Source organism: Rhinolophus sinicus, chromosome 12, assembly GCF_057876585.1.
Source record: "Rhinolophus sinicus isolate RSI-liver-muscle chromosome 12, RSI-T2T, whole genome shotgun sequence".
In the NCBI taxonomy this organism is placed as follows: domain Eukaryota; kingdom Metazoa; phylum Chordata; class Mammalia; order Chiroptera; family Rhinolophidae; genus Rhinolophus; species Rhinolophus sinicus.
The window spans coordinates 20,672,709-20,696,639 of record NC_142512.1 but is presented as its reverse complement, the minus strand read 5'-3'; the positions used below and the strand labels follow the sequence as shown (position 1 = coordinate 20,696,639).

Below are 23,931 nucleotides of genomic sequence, written 5' to 3'. Positions count from 1 at the left end.
GTCTTCTTAACACTTGTCCTATAAGATCCCAGATAGGAAAAAAGATTTTGCTTTATTTAAACTCAATCCCTTCATAGTGCACACATTGGCATAGTAAAGCTCTGCAAAGTCTTTTATTAAAGAAACCTGTTCAACTTTATTTAATCTAGTCCCTCTCAAATTACTTGGCCACTGAACCCTTTTTTACCTGATTGTTCAATTCCATGGAACACACTTTTGGAAGTATTTGAAATTACAGACTCCAGAAGTTGACAGCACTTACTCCAAAGTCATTAGGAAGTTTCCAAGCGTTCTCTGTCAACAGAGTAGATTCTTTTCAGTTCTTCACAATTTCTTTTCATCTACACAGTTCTAAAATACTCATTTTACAGATGACTAAAGCAGGGCTCAGAATGGTTGACTAACTCACCAAAGGTAGAGGGTGTAAGTTCAAATTCATGTATCACTCATTCTCAAGGCCAAGTTCTTTCCATGTTGCCTTTTAGGGAGAATGGAAATACAAATTTGCAATCAAAATGTTAAAGAACTTCCTCATAAAGAAATGTGTATGTAAAGCTTATTATTTGTGACACTATCTTTGTTCACGCTAAATGTTTTCTTCTTTGTTCTTGTCATAATTCCAAAGCTGTGATTCTTTTGTACTGCTTTCCAGTGAAAGATATCACTTTGCATTCTGAAACCAGGAGCAGTAGTCACTTTTCTTTTTAATAGCTCTGAATAATTAATGAACTATAAAATACAAGACTTTCTTAAATTAAGTTTTGGGTTTTTGGTTTGTTTTTATTTTTTAGTTCTTACAATTGTCATTAGAAAATTGGGGCTATTTTAAATATGTGAAATACTTTAGTAAAGTTGTAAAATTAATAAAATTCTAATGTAGTTAAATCTATAATAGCATCTCTGTTAGGCTAAGGATATAAAGAAAGTGTGTGTGTGTATACCATGTATCTATATTTATTAAATTCTGCATATCTTATAGAATTTTGATAATGGTAGGACAATTATAGTGTTGGTGTCCAGATACCATTGTTTGCCTTGTTACTTCAGAAAAACATTCTTAGCATTGTGATTAAATATATATGTAATATGTAATTTTCAATTTACACACAAATAGATAGGAGGTAATGTTAATTTTTTGGTGGTATAGACTAGAGACTATATTCTGAGGAAGAAAGGAAAATATACTTATAAAAGGCTTCAATAAAAAAATCAATAAATGGAGTTGTTCACAGGATTTAAAAAGACGGTTAAGTCTTGGTTTGTTTGTTTTTTAATTTATTGGGGTGACAATTGTTAGTAAAATTAGATAGATTTCAGGTGTACAATTCTGTATTACATCATCTATAAATCCCATTGTGTGTTCACCACCCAGAGTCAGTTCTCCTTCCATCACCATATATTTGATCCCCCTTACCCTCATCTCCCACACCCCATCCCTCTTACCCTCTGGTAACCACTAAACTATTGTCTGTGTCCATGAGTTTTTGTTTCTCATTTGTTTGTCTTGTTCTTTTGTTGTTTTTGGTTTATATACCACATATCAGTGAAATCATATGGTTCTCTGCTTTTTTTGTCTGACTGGTCTTGTTTTAACCATGGGAATCATTGAGAAATGAGCAGAATCTCTATATATACCCCATGAGATCTGTGGTAGAAATGTATTTCAAAAAATGTCCAACAATTTAGAGAAAATGCTACATTTTGGAAATAAACCCAAAACTGATGAGCTGACTTTTTTACACAGTTGGTTGGGTTTTGTGTTATTTACTTATTGGTCATTTTTATTTGTTTTACTGTTAAGTAACAGTTGGTAAATTTCCTGGTCTTGACAAATAAAGGAAATTTCTCGTGATAGACCTCTGACTTTCTAAAGACTGTGTGCCAAGCAGTGTGCTAAGTCATTATAGTCAAGAATTCCAAAGAAATAATAGATTTTTTCACCTAATGCTCTTTTCCCTTAGGAACAAGATCATGGTGTTGGACGGACAGGAACAGTGAACAGTGTGGGAAGTAATCAGTCTATTCCCAGCATGTCCATCAGTGCCAGTAGCCAAAGCAGTAGTGTTAACAGTCTTCCAGATGCCTCAGATGACAAGAGTGAGCTAGACATGATGGAGGGAGACCACACCGTGATGTCTAATAGTTCTGTTATCCATTTAAAACCTGTGAGTATTGGGTTTCAGTGAAAAAAATTTCAAGTTTGGTAAATAATTTTCTTCATCTAATTAGTTTAAGAGATTTTCTTTGATGTTTTAGAAGCTAATGTTTTGAGAATAGAAAAAGAATGTTTTTAGGTCTTAGAAGAAAGAAATACAGAAATATTATACAATGTATTATTTGAAGTTACTTAGATGGAAAATAAAGTACTTAAAAATACTAACTATACACATGACATTCATGAAAATTGTTGCCTTTAGGGAGTAGGACAAAAAGGGTTAGGATGGGTGATGATCAAAAGTGACCTTTGCATTTTCTGTAATGTTTATATCTCTGAAATCAAACTGAGTGTAGCTGCAGAAAATTATAAATTCTGGGTATCAGAAATATGGGTGTTTGCTACATTATTCTTTGCACTTTGGCGTGTAAAAATTTAAATTTTTTTGAAACTATTTGAAGGTCAAGTACCTCCTTTTAGCAGTTAATAAAAATGCTTCCTTTTTAACTTTACAGCTTGAAGTATTACCTAAAATATTAGAAGGCACATTAGCTAAAAGGTAGAACCAACCCAAGTGTCCAATAACAGATGAATGGATAAGTAAAATGTGGCATATACAGCTAATGGAATATTCAGCTATAAAAAGGAATGAAATTCTGATAACGTGCTACAACATGAGTGAACCTTGAAAACATTATGCTAATTGATATCAGCTATATGCAAAAAGACAAATATTGTATAATTCCATTGATATGAAATATCTAGAATAGGCAAATTCATAGAAATCGAAATTAGATTAGAGGTTACCAGGGGCTGATTAGAGAATAAAATGGAGGGTTTTTGTTAATGGATGTAGAGTTTCCAATTGGGGTGATGAAAAAGTTTTGGAAATAATGGCAATGGCTGCACAACATTGAGAATGTAATTAATGCCACTGAAATGAATACTAAAAAATGGCTAAAATGGCAAATTTTATGTATATATGTATTTTAACAGACACACAAAGTTATTAGGAATGATTAGTTAACTGGTAGTGTTATTCAGAGCAAAATCATATTTAATTTTTATATTCTTGGACAATAGAATCAGCAATAGAAAAAATTAGTCCCACAAATAGTTGGTTGCTATTTAATTGACTTCCTCTTCAGTTAATGAACTAAGATAATACATAAGGAAAGACATCAGTTCTTAAAATATTTACAATGATCTTTTGATTAGTTATCTTGGACAAATAGCAGAAGTATTATGAGATATTTTTAAGTTATATTGCTTCTAAAACCCAAGAGCCTTAGAGTAATTAATTTTATTACTGCTGTTTGAAATACTAGATGTAAAAAAAAAAAAGAAATACTGGATGTATGTTTCATCATCTTTGTTTTTAAGTTATACTAAAGCTTTTCAATTTTGCATATAATGAGTAGGATATAAATCTAGCCTTATATATTTCCTTAGTCTAAATCTGTGTGCTATTTCATACACTGAGGAGATAATGTCTCCTGCTTCTAATTATGTTGAAAATAAAATGTCAGCATTCTCAATTTTTGTTTGTTTTTACTTTTAAAATTATGTATTTGAGATTTGTTGATCAAGTTGTGTTTAAACTAATTTTCTTAAAAGTTCAAATGAACTCCATTCACCTCAGATATTATCGTCTCTTTCTTTGTCAAGGAGGAAGAAAATTACCGAGAAGAGGGAGATCCTAGAACCAGAGCATCGGATCCACAATCTCCACCCCAAGTCTCTCGTCATAAATCACACTATCGTAATCGAGAACACTTTGCTACTATACGGACGGCATCACTGGTATGTACCTCCCCAAATTAGAAATATATTTTTCATGTTGGACCTTGGTACCTATACTCAAGTATAATTATATCTTATTTTTTTGTATTTGGGGTTTATTGTACAGAATGCTCATTTAGCATTTAAGTGCCTATTATGAGAAAGATTGTACAGAGCACTCTGAGAGGTGTTAAACTAACAATGTCTTCAAGACACAGACACAAATAACTAACATATTAGAATATATTAAATGCTTAAGAAGTCTACGAGGTACTAAGTAGGAATGCAGATTACTTTTAATTCAGGGCATAAAGGAAGAATTTATAAAACAAATTGTTTGAGCTTTAAATAATAAGTCAGTTTTAGGCACCAGGGAGAAATGTTATTTCCACATAAGAATTAACAATAAGGAAATGCTGAGGCTAACCAAAATGAGAGAGAATGTTTGGGAAATGTTAGGTAATCCAATTTGATATCCTTACAATGTAATTCTTTTGATTTCCCAAATAACAATAAAAATGGATTATTTGTTCATTACAAGAACGCTATTGTAGTGGGGTACTTATAACCCTAATCAGTCAGATAAGTAGGACCAAAACGTGACAAAGGATACTAGGAATGGAAAGAAGTTACATCAAGATATTACAGGAAAAGTAGGCTATTGGAAAATATGACAGAAAGAAAAAAAGAGGTGGGAGTTATCTGAGTTACCAACTACATAAGCAGATTTTATAAATCCAATGCTATGACCATGAATCCATATGACATGTGAGATCAAGGACACCTCCACCCACTCAGGTCATTTTTACTATTCTGGAACATGTAAATGACTCTTTGAACAGAGCAAATGGCAAAAATTGCTTAATTTTTTTTATGACTATTTTAATAAATACCTAGAGAAGGCCCAGCTGTGGGAAAACATCTTTGTGACTCGGCATATATTAAATGTTTCCCAAGCAAGTCTTATGTCCCAAAATTTGGCTCCCTTAAATTAATTAAGGACACTTAAGTTATGGATTTAGAAAACTTAAGATCCATATCCTTAAACCTAATAATCCCATTTACTTCAAATAAAAATTCAGAGAATATATAGATTTATGTACAAAGATAAGCATACTACATATATATTATTCATTACCGTGTTTCCCTGAAAATAAGACCTAACCGGAAAATAAGCCCTAGCATGATTTTTCAGGATGACATCCCCTGAACATAAGCCCTAATGAGTCTTTTGGAGCACAACTTAATATAAGACCCGGTCTTATTTTCGGGTATATTTACCATATACCATAACTCAGTCTAATTTCTTCTGCCTTAGATAGTTTTCATACAATAAAATGCTCAAATCTTAGATATTCAGTTTGACGAGTTTTTACAATGGTACATACCTATGCTAACCATCACCCCTGCCCTCCCCCCAAAAATACCAAGATGTGTAAAATTTCTTGTCATCCCAGAAAGTTCCCTTCATACCCCTCTTTAGTCATTTCCCCATTTTTGTGACCACCACTTTCTGTTTCTTCACTCTTGTTAGGTTTAACAGTTTTTGGATTTTATATAAATAGAATCACACACAATGTACTCCTTGTCTTGGGCTTATTTTGCTCAGCTTCATGTTTTTGAGATTCATCCATGTTGTTGTATTGTCTTTTTTATTACTGTAGTTTTCCATTGTGTGAATATACTACAATTTTTTTTAATCCATTCTATTGATGAGCATTTGGTTTGAATCCCATTTGGGGCTATTACACACAAGGTTGCTATAAATATTCTTGTACAAGTCTTTGTGTGAACATGATGTTTTAATTTCTTTTGGGTAAATTCCTAAGGTTGGAATTGCTGAGTCATAGGGTATAGGTATGTTTAACTTCATAAGAAATTCTCAAACAGTTTTCCAAAATGGTTGTACCATTTCACATTCCCTTCAGCAATGTATAAGAGTTCCAGCTGGTCCACATCCTCTCCAACATTTGGCGGTGTCAGTCTTTTTTATTTTAGCCGTTTTAGTGGGTGTCAAATAGAATCTCAGTGGGTTTTTTTTTTTTTTTTCATTTCTCTATAACTAAAGATGTCAGCATAATAAGCACCTTTTCATGTGCTTATTGTCCATTCGTATCTCTCCTTTGGTGAAATGTCTCTTCAAGTTTTTTGCCTGATTTCTTATTCAGATGTTCATCTTTTTAATATAGATTTATAGCTCTTTATATAGTCTAGATACAAGTATTATATCTCGTATCTATCTTGCAATTATTTTTCACCATCTGTGATTTACCTATCCTTTTTCTTACTTTTGTCTTGACGAGAAATTGACTTTTTATCGTTTTAAAATCCAGTTTAAACAACCCAATTAAAAAATGGGTAAAGGTCTTAAATAGACATTTCTTCAAAGAAGACATACAAATGACCAATAAGCACATGAAAGGTGCTCAACATCATTAGTCATTAGAGAAATGCAAATCAAAATCACAGTGAGCTACTGCCTCACATCCACCAGGATGTCTATTAAAAAAAATAAAATGGAAAATAACAAGTGTTGGCGAGCTTATGGAGAAACTGGAATTCCTGTATACTACTGGTAGGAATGTAAAATAGTTTGGCTGCTGTGGAAAACAGTTGATTATTCCTCAAAAAATTAAACAGAATTACCACATGACCCAGCAGTTCTACTCCGAGGTATATACCCAAAAGAATTGAAAACCGGTACTCAAACAAGTGCATGTACACGTATGTTCATAACATCACTATTCATAATAGCCAAAAGGTGGAAACAACACAAATATCCATCAATAGATGAATGGATAAACAAATTATGGTGTATGCATGCAGCTATATAAAGGAATGAAGCACTGATACATGATATACAACATAAGTGAACCTTGAAAACATGCTAAAGGAAAGAAGTCAGACACAAAAGGTCATATATTAATACAATTCTGTTAATATGAAATATCCAGAATAGTTAAATCTATAGAGACAGAACACAGATTGGTGGTTACCAGAAGGGGAGAATGGGGAGCAACTGTGTTACAGATACAGGGTTTTCTTCTGAGACGATAAATATGTTTTGTAACTAGATAGTTGTTGTACAACATTGTGAATATACTAAATGCTACTGAGTTGTTCACTTTAAAATGATTGATTTTATATTATGTGAATTTCCCCTCAATTTAAAAAATCTAATTTATACATTTTTTCTTTATAGTCAGTCCTTTTTGTATACTGCCCAAGAAATATTTGCCTACCCCCCAAGGACATGAAGATAATTCTGTTTATTTCTGCGTTATGAGTCTAGATTTTATGTTTAGGTTAAATGATTCTTTTCAAATTAATTTTTGTGTGTAGAGTAATATAGGAGTCAATGTTTATTTTTTTTCTATAGAGAATGAGTTGTTTTAGCAGTATTTGTTAAAAACACTTTCCTTTCCTCTTTGAATTAACTTGACTTTTTGGTAGAAAGTCAATTGACTGAATATGTATAGGTTTGTTTTTAGATTTTATTCTGTTCCTTTGATGTATTCAGCCTGTCCTTCCAGCCACACTGTTTTGATTACTGAAATGTACATCTTCCAACTTTTGTTTCTCCCCTCAAGTTTGTTTTCACTATTCTAGGTCCTTTACATTCCCATGTAAATTTTAGAACCAGCTTGTCTATTTGTTTAAAAGACCTGCTGGAAATTTATCTGGAAACTGCTAGCTGGGATCTCTTAGTTTAATTGCCTACTTAGTTAATAAGTAGAGTGATCTAAAATGCTTTTGAAAAAACGTGTTTTTGCTTTATTTTATTTTATTTCCATTGTGTGTCTAGGTTACAAGGCAAATGCAAGAACATGAGCAGGATTCTGAGCTTAGAGAACAAATGTCTGGCTATAAGAGAATGAGGCGGCAACATCAAAAGCAGCTGATGACTCTGGAAAATAAGCTAAAGGCTGAGATGGACGAACATCGCCTCAGATTAGACAAAGATCTTGAAACTCAGCGTAACAATTTTGCTGCAGAAATGGAAAAACTTATCAAGAAACATCAGGCTGCTATGGAAAAAGAGGTGGCTGATTCAGTATTATTAATTTATTTATTCTAGCCGTGATCATCTTAGAATTAACCAAGGTAGCATTTTGGTATTAGGGTATCTGTTCCCCAGAACAAAGCAAATCAACTGGGGTAAGGGAGAAATATTTATATAACATGTATAATATCAAGTACTGAGTGTGGGAACCAATGGATATGGGATCATTTCCTGACACTTGACAGTTTTATAATGTTACACTGGTAACTCATTCAACTGTTCTAGTCCAGGGGTACTCTGGTTATTTGAGGAGTTTGATAAATTATCCATTGATAGGTGGTTTAGGTCTCAAAAAAATCATTCATAATTTTCTTCTGTGTACATTTTTGGAAGCATTTTAAAATTTCTAGCAGGATTTTTATGTCAGAATAATTGAAGATTATTACAATATTATACAGAACATGTTAGAGGTTATAAATTAAGAGAAATTTAAATTAAGATGTAGCCCATGTTTTTATTTACAAATAATTGTCATTCTACTATATGATAAAGGTATATTTTATAAAGATTCTTGTTATGTGAAAAGTTTTATTCTGTTTTTGGTGTTCCATCTGTTGCATTTTATTTTGATAGTCACGTTTTTCAAGTAAAATGTAAGCTTCTCAGTAAATTCATGCAATATCAAATATGTCTGGCTAGTCCACATTGAGGCATTATCATAGCTGTACCCTTTCCCCCAAGAAAAGAAGAACCACTCTCTCACAATAGTAGAGAAGGTGGCAAAATAATTTATGGTGAAAATAAATATTTGATTTTGAAATAATTTGGTGAAAGAATGTACAGATATTTAGAATACTGTTGGGCATTGGGTAGTGTTTGTAATCACTTGGGAAGAGGTAGAAACATATTTAGGAAAGCAACTCATGAAACAAGGTGTGCAATATGATTATAGATTTGTTTAAAATACATATATGCATAGAAAAAATTAGGAAGGGTATGCACCAAAATGTTTACGTTGGCTGTCTCTGGGTGCTGAAATCATATAAGATTTTTATTCTTTGTGTTTTTCTGTATTTCCTAAATGTACTACAATGGATATGTACTGCATAATCAGGAATAAAACACTATTATATATATATATATATATACATATATATATATATATATATATATATATATATATAGCTTATTTAACATTTTCATCGTATTTAGTATATAAGTTGAAGGTCGGTGTTTCATTTGAAGGTAAATATATTATTGAATATACAAGTAAATCTAGATAAAAGATAACGCCTTAATTATATTTTTTAGATAAATGTATATGTGTTTTATTTTAATAGGGGGAGGGCATACTCCTGTTAAATGAGAAAACAAAAAAAGTTGAAAACTTTTGACTGTGTTAAAGATCAACATTTTAAAGATCAACATTTAAAGTAAAAGAGTTCCAGTTTACTGGTTCTCTAAAATTCACATAATAAAGATGCTGAGTAATACTTATTAATAATTTTGGGGGAATTCTTATTTTGATAATGCTTATATTGATTTTATGTTCTTGGGAAAATAAAAATATCCTTGTGATGTGTATTAAACTGCTGCTTTAAATGTATCTTCTTAATTAATTTGACCCATTTTTAAAAATTTCGTACAGGCTAAAGTGATGGCCAATGAAGAGAAAAAATTCCAGCAACATATTCAGGCCCAACAGAAGAAAGAACTGAATAGCTTTTTGGAGTCCCAGAAAAGAGAATATAAACTTCGAAAAGAACAGCTTAAGGAGGTACTTATTTTATAAAAATTTTCAAGCCAGTTATCTGATCTTTGACCATATTCAATGTTGATCAACTCTTAGAACCATTAAGATAAATTTTTCTTCTCTTTTAAAAAAAGTTTTTTTTCAAATACAGTTGACATTCAATATTATTAGTTTCAGGTGTGCAGCATAGTGGTTAGACATTTATATAACTTATGAAGTGATCCCCCCTGATAAGACTAGTACCCACCTGGCACCATGCATAATTATTACAATATGATTAACTACGTTCCCTATGATATTAACTATATTCCCTATGCAGGATAAATTTTTCTTCTGTTGTTTGTGACCACTAAATGTGTATCAGTTTGAATGAAGACATTAATTATCATCAACTGCTTGTAATGGACTGAGAATCCTCAGCTGAGTAGACTCAAAAAAGAATCATCTCCTGAAAATATAAATTATTTTATTTATAATAGCTTTTTATGCACTTATTAAGTAACTGGCTCACTAGAAATAAAAATATTTGAGCTGTGAAAAAAAGTCACACATTCCTTTCTTTAAAAGTAATCCACACCTCCTTCTTACTTTTGGCTCAGAAGATTATAATAATTTGTTCTTATTTCAGTTTTAACAGAGAGTGAGGCTAAGAGGTATATTTGCTCATTACATTTTCTTTAATAGGAAAACATGTTGATTATTTCTTTATAGCCACATGATTTCATATTCATTTCCCCTTTATTCGCTGCTTTCTTGAATTTCTTTTAAAAGCATGTGTAGCCTAACTTTAAAGAAAGCCTTAATTGTTCCAAGGCAATTTCTGAAAGCGGATAATTATTTAGGACAGTGTTCAGGACAGAAAAATGGTATGTCTCAATTTTATACCCCCTCTTACAGAGTGATTGAAATTTTTTAGTCCATAAAATTAATTGTTAGCACACTGGTAAACTAATTGATTTTGACAACAATAATCTCTTTGATATTAATACTTTTGTGTATGTAGGAATTTGCCTTATAATTACATATGTAAGTCTTATAATGGACATATTGGTGGCACAAAGACTTGCTGTATATATACCCTGCCAAGTGAGTTTCATTGACATGACTTTTCCAACTGTAAGGGTATAACCTGTAATATGTTCCCATGACTATAATATAGAAGCCAAACTCTATACTGGAACATTAGTTTTGAAAAGATTGTAAATAGGATTCACAACTTAAATAACTAACCAACAAAATGCATTTTTTTAAATTAAATTTATTGGGGTGACAATTGTTAGTAAAATTACATAGATTTCAGGTGTACAATTCTGTATTACATCATCTATAAATCCCATTGTGTGTTCCTCACCCAGAGTCAGATCTCCTTCCATCACCATATATTTGATCCTCCCAAAATGCATTTCTATCGTTCCGCTTCCCAGTGAAATGAGATTTTAGTTTTATGGGTACATTGGTTTAGATAAGCCATTAGGCATGTAATTTACAGTCCTACTAATAAATTCATTTTCTTTTAGAAGCCAGATTTGTGTGTGTCTATTGAGAATAATGATTCTCTGTATAGAGCAGGGGTGTCCAAATTGCGGCCCGCGGGCCAACTGCGGCCAGCAATCCATTTTTAATTGTCCCACAGCAAATTCCAAAAATATATTTAGTTTATTTAAATAAACCAGGTGAGGCAATATGTACTTCACCTCGAGTGAGAGGCCTGGCTGTTTGTGTATTTTACCGCATATGGCCCTTGGTAAAAAACGTTGAAAAAAGTTTGTACACCCCTGGTATAGAGGAAAGGACATACCAGAGTCTTGGTGGGGAATTTCCTTGGCAGGTGATTCTCTATGTATGTGCCTATGTTATCCCTGTCTCTTCCCATAGAGTGCATACACATACACCTTTACCATGCGAGCTACTAATTTATGTGCTTTTTATTTTTATGTGTTTGAATATCTTATGAGCTAAAGTTATAAAGAATTGGTCTCTTTCTTGAATAACAGGGGAAGGACTGTAAGATTAGTAGTTGTCTCTGAAAAATCATACTCAAAAAGGTGGCTGATTAATATTCTGTGCAATGTTGATGCTTTTTAGATTGAAAATATACTAGTATTAATTAGCATTCTAGGGTTTGCCTCATTGAGTGTATCATCAATGCTCTCATCTTGCCTAATATAAATGCATTTTCATTTAAGTAGTTTGAGAGATGATATTTAAAATGCTGTAGAAAAACATTGGTTTTGATTTGTTCAGTGGTTAATGCCGAATATTAAATACCATTCATAAGGAAAGTGTCTATTCTCTTATGGTTTTGCTGGTTTTCTATTTAATTTCCAATTCTTTTATATTGATTCCATCCGTAATTTTGCCGAAAACTCAATATTTATTTTAGACTGTCAAACGAAAAAGCAAAACATAACTATATTTTAGTTCTAATTTCAATTCATATGTGAATTCTACCTGAAAGCACTGCCTCTGTCTCAGGATTTAAAGAAAGATGTGTTTTCTTCATTTACTAATCATTTTGTGCTTTTAAAGCTCCAAACCATCATAAATGTAGCTGTGCAGAGTTAAAAGGTATGCATGCTTTCTAGTATACATTTCTCTTTTCTTGTCTCACTAAACGAGTAATTCAAGGAAAAGGAAAATATTACCTACCTCCTTAATTTAAGGTCATTGCCCTGCCTGAGCGTTAGAGAGGACATAGATAAAGTACTTTTATTTAAATGTACCAGGTACCAAACGGTACATTCATATAGTTAATTTTTATGTATTTTGAACTGAGTTGTTTTTTATGTTATTAGGAGCTGAATGAAAACCAGAGCACTCCAAAAAAAGAAAAACAAGAGTGGCTTTCAAAGCAGAAGGAGAATATACAGCATTTCCAAGCAGAAGAAGAGGCTAATCTCCTTCGACGTCAGAGACAATACCTAGAGCTGGAATGCCGTCGCTTCAAGAGAAGAATGTTACTCGGGCGCCATAACTTGGAACAGGACCTTGTCAGGGAGGTACGTTTGAGTGATAGGAAATCAGCATCTTTCCTGAAAACAAGTCAGTCATCTCCCAGCCTCCAGGCCTTTGCACTTGTATTTCCCTCTGCCTAAATCCTTCTTCCCCTGATCTCATGACTTCTTTTCTCCCTTCCTTCATATCTGTTCTCAGAAATGACTTCCCTGATCACAAAATCCTTCTCCCTTTTTAAAATGTTTTTCTTTGTACTTCTCTTTCTTATACACACACACACACACACACACACTTTTTTGGAGGAAGTCCCTCTCCCCCACTAGAATGGAAATTATATGAAGTCACAGATTTTGTTCAGGTCTTTATATCCCTAGTATCTGGCCCGTAGTAGGCATTCAATAAATATTATGTTAATAAATATTAAATTCACGAATGAAATTAGTATTAATTTTTAAATATGAGAAAATTAATTGGATAATTTATGCATTTTGATCTGAAATGGGTGCCATGAAGTGTGTAACCATTTAACACATTTTATAATCATGTAATTATTAATCGGGCAAATGAAGAATCTCTTATACCAATGAAAAAAATAATTGTTCTCATTATCTTAACCTCTACGCTCACTGGATATATTACTTGTAATACAATTAAATAATATACTCTGAAGAAATTCAAAGGATGACTTAGGAGCCCTCTTCAAAGATAAAATTAGGAAACAATAAAAGAAGGAAAGACATTAGGCCTCTTGAGATAGATTTGATGTCCTAAGCTTATGCATAAAATAGTATTAATGAATAGTAAATTAATAGAATAAGGAAATTTGTACTACTAATTGCCCATTTACTACAGTAGAAGTCATAAAACTCTAATATTTACTATGTAGCCCTTATTGAATCAGAGGATTACATCTATTTCCTGGTTATTCTGTTTCTTAGGATTTTTTTTCTTGGCATTATACAGCAGCAAATTATACCTTTGTCTTTTGTGTTATGGATTAGGAGTTAAATAAAAGGCAGACCCAAAAGGACTTAGAGCATGCCATGTTACTGCGACAGCATGAGTCCATGCAAGAACTGGAGTTCCGCCACCTCAACACAATTCAGAAGATGCGCTGTGAATTGATCAGATTGCAACATCAAACTGAGCTCACTAACCAGCTGGAATATAATAAGCGAAGAGAACGAGAACTAAGGCGAAAGCATGTCATGGAGGTTCGACAACAGCCTAAGAGCCTGAAGGTAACTTTAACCTAAGTTTCTTGACAGGGAAAAGAGATAAAAGAAAAAAATTGAATAAACTTTTTTCTTTCACTTTTAGCATGTTAGGTTAGTTTTAATATGGAGTGTCTGTAGCTATGGACTTTTGCGTATGCATTTCTCAACAGAGTACCAAAAAAATGGCCAAAACTTTTAACTGTAGGAAATGCCATAAATAAGAATAAAAATTCTTATTTTAAATGTACCCAAATGTTCAATGCTGATGTTACATGTCAGCATGCTAACCTGTTGGCTTCTCTCTGTTCTAAGTAATACAGTTTGGGAATTTTATTTTTTCCAAATGTGATTTGTATCCAAAAAAGACACTAAGTTCCTAATCAGTACAGAAGCCAATGGATGAAAATGCCTTTTTAACTTCTTCCCCTTCATTGTCTATACTCATCTTAAGAGGAATAGTAGAATCATTTCAAGACTTTAAATTTTGTCTTTACTTTGAATAGAGGAATTTATTCACATGGTATGAAATTGTTAACAAAGTGTATTATAAAGTTAAAGGTTTCCCTCTCTCCCCTTTGCCCCTCCAGCTGCTTGGTCCAGCTTTCTTCACCAAAGCCAACCAGAGTTAACAATTCCAAGAAATTTTCTAATTTTATAATGTGTAATAAATATTTGAAGTATAGTCACATGAATTTTAATACACAAAAAATCACCTATTATATAGGCTATCATCCATATTAGTATCTCAATTAATCTGTACATGTCTTCACATTTAAAATTCTTATTTATATCCAGTAAGGCCCAGGTCCCACAGTATTTCCTTTTTAAACAGTTCCCCCCTTTTAAAACTATTTGATAATTAAACTATACAGCTGTTCTTGGTCTGAATTGAATAACTGTCCTGGAATGAAGTGAAATTCATTCACCGAAGTAATCAGTGTCAAAATCTAGAAGTTATACCACACCCAGTGGTATCCCCAATTCCATTCATACAAGCTGTCCTGAAAAAATATCGAAGCAAAGCTGCTTTACCCTTTCCTGAGTAAAGTGAACCTGAGTAAAATTTCTCTTTGCTGTGCCTTCAAAACAGCTAATTAACATTTAGTGTAGCTTATGTTAACTATCCACATAACCTTCGTTAGTCATTGCTTAGAAAAATTGGAATTCGTAATGATCTTTCAGATTTATTTTGTCTTTTTAGTGGAGAAGTATATACTCTTTTGGCTACAGAGTAGAGTTTTAAAACAACATGTCTGTGAAATTAATTATGGTTTTAAAGTCAGAAGCACCCAGAAGTAAACCAAGCTGAAAGCTTACTAGTTTTCTGTAGTCATACTATAAATCTGATATGACTGCATTTCTCTGGGATAGATAGTTATTCGATCTTTAACCCTTCCTGTTTCCTGTTGTTGGAGACTTTTCAGTTTGAAAGTCTGTAAACACTAGTATGATTTTCACAGATACTATACAGAAATTAATGAGAAAAATAATGTTTCGCAATCATAGCCAGACTTTGAATGGAATGCCTTCTTATGAAAAATGAGCTCAACAATTCCGATAAAGGAAATTGTTCTGTTACTTTAGTAGGGAAAAAAATCACTATGTTTCTCTTAGTTGTATATACCTATCTACTTGCTCAATCTGAACAAAAGACTAAATTTTAACACCAAATTATCCCATTTTTATTTATCTAAGTAATAGTTGCCTCTTCCAACATTCTGCAAGACTTTAAAGGGGGGTAAGGGAGCTTCAGTTTGAGCACTTATGTAAGTTGACTAGGATTTGTGGGGGTTGGGGTACCATTTCTATGGAATGGGTTGGGTAAACACCTGTTGCCTTCTCTGCTGTTTGTTTCTTCATCTGTCATCCAAATGGTGCTTTGTCAATGTTAAATGAGTAGAAGCATCTATTAATAACTTACTGTTCATCTTGCTTTCACGGAGTCAAACATTGAGGAATATAGTTTATTCTTGATATAAATATTACTCTTCTTGTTGAAGAAAAATTTTTCTATATGAGAAATAGATGTTAGCTGAACCTATTATGATCATTCCACAATACATATACGTAAATCAAACCATCATGCTCTACACCTTAAACTTATACATTGATGTATTTCAATTATTTTTCAGTAAAACTGAAAAAATCAGTAAGTGGAAAAAATTTTTTTTCAAGGAGTTCTTTTTCTCATTAGGCTAATGATACAGAATGATTACAGTTTTCTTGGCACAATATTTTAAAAATAAAAACTTTTAAAAGAATGGAGGCTGTTATACAGAGGTGGAAGAGAATGTCTAAATTTCATCGTTCCGTTCCTGGCAAACTTGGAAGAGTTTTTAACCAAGGACAGTATTTAAGATCAATGTTATTAAGCATGGCTAAACCAAGAGTTTCTCTTTCTAGCGAGACATTCCTTGACCTTTCACAGAATAAAGGTGTATGACTGACTTAGTGCCTCAGGTTATATTTGATGTTGAAGTATGAGGTGGACATTTATTGCCCACTGAATCAACCAGTTAATATCTGGCAGTATTTATATTAGGTAAAATAATTTCAACCGCAGGTTCTGCCTTAATGTAGTAAATGAATATATTCTCACTTGTAAGCGTGATCAATATACCTTATAGAAATACATTTCACCTTACTGAGTTTTGTTAAAACCTGGGTTCATAGGATGCCTAACCTGTGATTAACCAAAAACTAAAGCCAAAACTCTTATGTCTCTGAACCCAAAGCATTTTATTTCAGAAATGTTTATGTAGTCCATATTTATCATCAGCCCAAGAAGGGTTGTCCCCTCCCTCGCCCCATAACTTTTGTTTGACATTGAAAGATTAGTTAACTGACTTCTAAGTTTTTGCTTGTGGTGTTAAAGAGTAAACTGTTATTGATGTAATGATATGGGTGTCCATGTGTGTTCCTGGGATCGTGATCTCCCAGTTGCTGAAGAATGGGGGCGCGGATCAGAGAGGCAAAGTTCAAGCAGTACAGTTTTATTGTAAAGTGCAAGAGACAAGCTCTCCGGAGAGAGGGGGATCCAAAAATGGAACGCCCCGCAGGCTAAGCTGCAGCAGAGACTATGTGTCCTTGAGTATGCAATCTTGAAGTTGTTTACCAGAAGCTGATTACCCCGCCCCGTCCATCCCCCCTGCGCCCACCGCCCACCTGGGGCTGGTTTCTTGGCTGGCTCTGCAGTCTGATGTGGTAGCCCCTCCCACCCAGTTCCCTTCACATTTTTCTGTCAGCTACTTTGAAACTTTTCTTTGGCCTTGCTGTCCTCCGCCTTGCATCCTGACTGCCTATGACTTTCTTATCTCATTACTAAGTGTGTTGCTGCCTAGTTTATTCCCTTAAGATAAAGACCAATTGTAATAATATCATTAGTTACTAATACCCTATTTTTATGTAGTCTATCATAGACTATGTAGTTGGAATTGAGATTGTCATTAAAACAAATTCGAACAAAGTGTCTCAGATAAGAAACAGAGTAAATATGCTTTTTTCTGCCCCAGTATCTCATAATATATGGTCTGGCCAATAAAGTTCTTTTATATCTACTATACTGAATGCATAAGAAGAAATTTAAAAGAAAAAAAATTTTTTTTTAATTTAATTTTATGTCGTCAATATACACGGTAATCAAAACTAATTTAAATAATTATTCAAGTCAGTAAATTTACTAGCAAAATAATGAGTATTTCTTGAAGTCCTGTGATAAATGAGGTTGTTGGTATTCTAATGATTTAAATTAGACTTTTTGTTATAAAAATGTATAGAATTCAATGGTTTGACCCAGTAGCCAAGTGCAAAAGCACCTGCAACCTCATGATCTGACCTTTTTGTTTTTCCTCTCCCTTTCTTTTAGTAGCCTTTGTTTTCATGTAATCATAAGGTATACCATATGTTAAAATTATATGCCTCTATTTTTTTTTTCTTCCCAGTCTAAAGAACTCCAAATAAAAAAGCAGTTTCAGGACACCTGCAAAATCCAAACCAGACAGTACAAAGCGTTAAGAAATCATCTACTGGAGACTACACCAAAGAGTGAGCACAAAGCTGTTCTGAAACGGCTCAAGGAGGAGCAGACCCGGAAGTTAGCCATCTTGGCTGAGCAGTATGACCACAGCATTAATGAAATGCTGTCCACACAAGCTGTGAGTTTGTTTCATTTAGGCAAAACAATTAGTGCCCCTTTCCTTCTACCACCTGAATAAAATCCCAGCAATTAAAATACTAATTGGAAATTATAGTTGGTCGTTCAGCTTGGGACATGGTAGTGGTGGTTCATATTCTTCCTGCTGGCAGCATTGCTTGGAAGCAGGCTTGACATATGTAGAATTCTCACTGGTCCATCAGACATGAACTTTTAAATAGGCTCTGTGCTGGTACTTCTCAGGTGTTTAGTACACATACCAACAGCTTATCAAGATTGGAACAGCAGCTTTGTTAAACAGTGGGCAAAAAGCTGTACTGTATTGGGAATCCAAATGGTAACATTTAAATGCTAGTATAAAATTTATCTATGTAAGTTTTGTCAACTTTTTCTTAAAGGGCCAGATAGTAGATATTTTAGGTTTTGTGGGTCCAGGAGGCAATATTGAGGGCATTTTGTGGATACTTATATAGCCATTTAAAATGTAACCATTTCAAATTGTAAAGACCATTCCTAACCAGTGGGATATTTAAAACACACACACACACACGCCCAGATTTGGCCCATAGGCTATAGTTTGCTGGTCCCTGTACTGTAGTTGTTTCCATTGGAGAGAAGAGATTCAATCTAATCAGATTCTAAATTTTTCTTAAGAAAAATGTGGTTATTCAGGTATTCTCCAAATAGCTTATGATAGCTTTATCTTCATAATGCCGTCATTGGTCACTGTGCCTTCCTTTTTCAAAGATGTTTACTCTCAGATACGAGAGAACAATTATGTATCCTACAGAAGAGTAGACTGTCTGCTCTCACACTCTATTCCATAGGTCATGAATGGATAGCTCATAGTGGGATATATTTGTTTTCTTTCTCTGTTTCAGCTGCGTTTGGATGAAGCACAGGAAGCAGAGTGCCAGGTTTTAAAGATGCAGCTGCAGCAGGAACTGGAGCTGTTGAATGCATATCAGAGCAAAATCAAGATGCAGGCTGAGGCACAACATGATCGAGAGCTTCGGGAGCTTGAACAGAGGGTCTCCCTCCGCAGGGCACTCTTAGAACAAAAGGTATAAGTAATAGAAAGAAGGTAATTGTGCTAGTATTTGCTTTCTTCAGAAGCATTTTATAAATATATTTTCATATTGACAAAGATGGCATTAGTTTTCACGATACCCTATTTCCTTAATTCTAGTTTTGGTAGTGTTTTTCTTTTTCTTTAAAATTATTGATTCACTAATGAGATATCTAGAACTCATTATAATTAATGAGTTCTAGATATCAAGAGAACATCAAGGGAATATAATTAAGCAGCAATTGCTAGAGGAAGGATATGGGTTATGTGAAGGCAGTTGTATTGCAAAAGAGTAGCTCTTACTCCATGTTCCTCACTTTATTTGTGTATCTACCCTGTTTCCCCGAAAATAAGACCTAGCTGGACCATCAGCTCTAATGTGTCTTTTGGAGCAAAAATTAATATAAGACCCAGTATTATATTATATTATATTATATTATATTATATTATATTATACCCAGTCTTATATTAAGTCCGGGTCTTATATTAATTTTTGCTCCAAAAGACACATTAGAGCTGATGGTCCGGCTAGGTCTTATTTTCGGGGAAACACGGTAGCTCTACCTAAGGAGATTGGAGAAAAACTTGGATAATGAAGAAAAAAAACTTTAGTAATTGCCTGGGAGAAGCAGGGACAGAGGATCAGGAATAAATACTTTACTCCTAACATGCTGGGCCTGAAACTGTACAGACTGGTGGACGATTACTAGAGGATAGAAGGTAAAACCAGTTCCACACAGGTGAAAAGTCAGTCTGAAAATGTTACTTTTAGGTGTATCGTTATTTAGTTAGTTTTGAGTTCTTTTTTTTTCATAATGCCTTTTTTTTTTTCTAATTGGGGAATAGTGTGTTATTCCAGGGCCCATCAGCTCCAATTCGTTGTCCTTCAATCTAGTTGTGGGGGTGCACAGCTCAGCTCCAAGTCCAGTCACCGTTTTCAATCTTAGTTGCACGGGGCGCAGCCCACCATCCCATGCGAGAATTGAACCGGCAACCTTGTTGTTAAGAGTTCACTCTCTTACCAATTGAGCCATCCGACTGCCCCTCCGGCAGCTCAGCAGAGGCTCGTTGTCTTCAATCTAGTTGTGGAGGGCGCAGCTCACTGGCCCATGTGGGAATCGAACTGGCAACCCTGTGTTTAAGGGCTCGCACTCTAACCAACTGAGCCATCCGGCTGCCCCTAGTTTTGAGTTATTCTTTGTCAGATATATTAGAGAATAGAACTAGAATCACCAAATTCATTTCTATCCTTAAGGTACTTAAGTTGTGTGTGTGTGTGTGTGTGTGTGTGTGTGTGTGTGTTTGTGTTTGGGGAGAGGGTGATGGGCAGAAGATTTTGAGTGTCGAAGAGGAAAGGTATTGGTTGAAAAATAGTAGAATATCAGTTGCATCCATGATTCAAAGCTATGTTCAGGAATTCCTTAGCCATAAGTTCCCATTAGCTGATATAGTCTTAGGTCCATTGGTCCATTATAAGTTAATACTTGCCTTGTGGTCTTGCCTGTTAAAGGTTGTCATTTTTTCTAGACCATTGGCTCATAGATTTTCCTCTAGTTCCTGTAGTTCTTGTGATAAAAATAGAATTCCTTACTAAATTAAAAAATATATGTTCTTTTCAAAAACCTACCTAAATAAGATGTTACTATTTCTCCAGCATAGCTGTCTTTATTACTGGCTTCTCTGAGAGGTATTTGCCTCTAAAAGTTATCTCAATTATGTTTTTCTCATTCAAGATGGAAAGATAGAAACTTAAATTTTGAGAAAAATCTAGTTTGTCCCATGTACAGATTTCATAAATCTGATTCCAACTTTCATATTTAAAATTCAATCCAAAATTCTGTCTCTCATGCTTCAAAATTACCACTAAAAGGAAAACTCCCTATAGTATTTCAGGTATAGTATTGTGAGAGAAATATTGGTCCTATTCAAGTATGTTTATAGTTTCAGCTCCACCTAATTCAGAGTTAAACAGTGCTAATTAGTTATTTCAATATATGAACCAAAACTTACATGTTCTGCGAAGCCTAGTAAAATGTGAGTATAAAACTGATACCCATTGGTGAAGGTGTTGTGGCACTCTCATGCATTCTTAATGCATTTGGAAAGCAATTTGGAAGTATATATTGAGCTTTGGCAATGTTAAGTATTTAAGACTTTGAGAATTCTGAGGAAAACCAAAATAGAGGGGGAAATATGCATAAATATGGTAATAACAACATGTTTTATAATGGTTTAAAACATCTAACCATCTAAAATAGGGATATAAGGAGCATTTGAGATCTTACTCCTGGCATATGTCATCAGTTTTAACTCAAATAAACTCATAAAAATTCTAAATAAATAAACAAATAAAATAGAGATATAATTAAGTAATTATGGCCAAGCCACTTAATAAAATCTTATGCAGCCATTTAAATGATGGCTACAAAGACAGTATTAATATGAATATTTTGAATATGATAATACATTATGATGTGTTAAAATAAAAAAAGACAAATCACACTTAAATTGAAATAATGCTAGTAGTGACTATATTAATAGGGTAGATTGGTTCATTTTTCTATTTTGCTATTTTTAATGTGGTTAATAGTACTTTGATAATGGATCATGCAAAAGATTATTTAATATTAAAAATAAAAAAACAATGGGATGATAAATCCACAGTGCTTTGAGTTGCTACTTGATTTTTAGAGCTAACGTTTACATTCCAAGTGAAGCACATGACTATAAAGCAGTTTGAGGTCAGCTGGCAACTACCAAGGCTGGTTCCCTCTCTATAAAAACTTTGAAAAACCTTAACAGCTATATATTTTCTGCTTTTTGTGCATACTGGCTGTTCAAATAAGAAATATTGCAAATAAATAGAGGTGGAACCAGAGTGAACATTAATTGTTTCTAGATGAAAAATCATTCTGTTTGAAGATTGCTGTAAGCCTTCAAATGAACCAAGAATTGTTCCTTTAGGTTGAGGCACCAACAAAGTAAGTCTCACTTGACTCACATGAGGTCTTATTACAACTCTTCTCATACTTCATTTACATTTAAATTTCAGCAAGATGACAACATAACAATGTTAAATTCCATGTGAATTTTATACATGCATGGAAAATGGCAGTATTTCCAAAGTACAAATGGACTTTTTTATGTTTTAGCATTTCACTTAATTTTCTCTCAATATTTCATTTAGTATCAACAATATGATTGATAGTTTTTTAGTAAGAATTGACAATTGGAACATCTTACAGGACCTTTCTTTCTGGAACTGAAAATATTCACACAAAAATATCACATATAGCATCAGAAAGGTAGGTTGGGATAATGATCCAAGATGGTGAAGTAGATAAATACCATGCTTGCCTCATCCCATGAACACATCAATGTTACAACTAAATTATAGAATAATCAACCTGGCGAACCATCTGAAGTCTAGCTGAAGAGAAGTTTTATAACTAACGATATAAAGAAGAAGCCATGTCGAGATTGGCAGAGATGTGAAACGGGCCCACCCCAAACCCCCATGAGGCGGATGAAAGTTGTGAGAGATATATTGGTCACAGTGGAGTAAGGAACCTCAGCTCCACACCAGCCTCCCCAGCCCAGAGTACTGGTACTGAGAAGAGGAGCCCCCACAACATCTGGCTGTGAAAAACAGTGGGGATTCTGACCTTCCCCAATGGGAGGGAAGGCAGTGGGAAACCCAGACATCCTCTTAAAGGGCCCGCACAGACTCACTTGTAGGCATTTATCCTGGGCTCTGGCAGACTGACAGTGACTTGGGGGACTTCAGAGATATATGGAGGGCATAGTGAGGTGTGTGGCTTTGGGTGAGGGCTGGAAAGTAAGTGCCATTTTCCCTGTGTGGGGTTCTCTGCCAGAGCAACCGGCAGGTGGGCGCCGTCTTTCCTGTGGTGAGCCCGCCCCCATGTGCATGGCCAAATCTGAATTGGTCTGGTGAGCTCTGCTTGCTCCAGCCAGGTGACTCACTGAGATCCCATCACACCCAACTCCATTCCACGGGAAGCTTTATCAGCGGCTGAACCTTACAGGAACTGGCAGGTGGCAGCAGGTTTCATAGTATCCTGGCTAAATAGCAGAGCGACGCCAGACCTGGTACTAGTAGCAGCCATCCTCGGTTCTCAGCATGGCCACTGGCACCTGCCTCCAGGTACACCATAGGCAGCAACTAACCGTTGATCGCTTTGTAGCTTCTACCAGATAGTCCCCAGCCTGTCACAGGGAGTGGGTGACCTGGGCCTGCACTGGAGCCTCTCCCAAAAGGCCCCAGAACCAATATACTTGGAGGTTGGCTTCAGACCACAGCAAAGCACCACCCAATTAGCCCCACAAGTGGCATACCCAAAGGGTGGTCTCAACAGGCACCAATGCTCACTGGGATAAATCCTGCTCCATGGGGTAAGACCCCCTCACAACAGCCCATAAACTGTGGACTAAGCCAAACCCCATGTTCAGTCAGCCTAAGGGCCAGTCCCACTCACTGACATGCCAACAACAACAAAAGCTCTACTATAACAGGAGGGCACACACAACCCACACAAGGGACACTCCTGGAGCACCTGGTGCAGGTGGCCAGAGAGACTGTACCATTGGGCCCCACAGGGCACCTATTACATAAGGCCACCGGGCAAGACTGGGAGACACAGCAGATCTACCTAATGCATAGAAACAAACATAGAGAGACAGCCAAAATGAGGAAACAAAGAATTATGTCCCGAATGAAAGAACAGGAAAAAAATCCAGAAAAAGAACTAAATGAAATGGAGGCAAGCAACCTATCAGAGTCAGAGTTCAAAACAATCGTTATAAGGATGCTCAAAAACTTAATG

The 23,931-nt window shown here is 34.6% G+C and overlaps 1 protein-coding gene across 4 annotated transcripts in view; it reads left to right on the top strand.

Annotated features, from left to right (window-relative positions):
* The window catches only part of TAOK1 (TAO kinase 1), a 140,244-nt gene that overhangs the window by 101,064 nt on the left and 15,249 nt on the right, over nucleotides 1-23,931 (top strand). For all 4 annotated transcript variants that reach the window (XM_019739502.3, XM_074320800.2, XM_019739501.3 and 1 more), the window contains 8 exons: nucleotides 1,962-2,165; nucleotides 3,824-3,958; nucleotides 7,743-7,979; nucleotides 9,589-9,717; nucleotides 12,489-12,692; nucleotides 13,650-13,889; nucleotides 17,807-18,019; nucleotides 18,900-19,082. In XM_019739502.3, coding sequence (XP_019595061.1) covers nucleotides 1,962-2,165; nucleotides 3,824-3,958; nucleotides 7,743-7,979; nucleotides 9,589-9,717; nucleotides 12,489-12,692; nucleotides 13,650-13,889; nucleotides 17,807-18,019; nucleotides 18,900-19,082 — 1,545 coding nt within the window. The remainder of the gene's footprint in view (nucleotides 1-1,961; nucleotides 2,166-3,823; nucleotides 3,959-7,742; nucleotides 7,980-9,588; nucleotides 9,718-12,488; nucleotides 12,693-13,649; nucleotides 13,890-17,806; nucleotides 18,020-18,899; nucleotides 19,083-23,931) is intronic.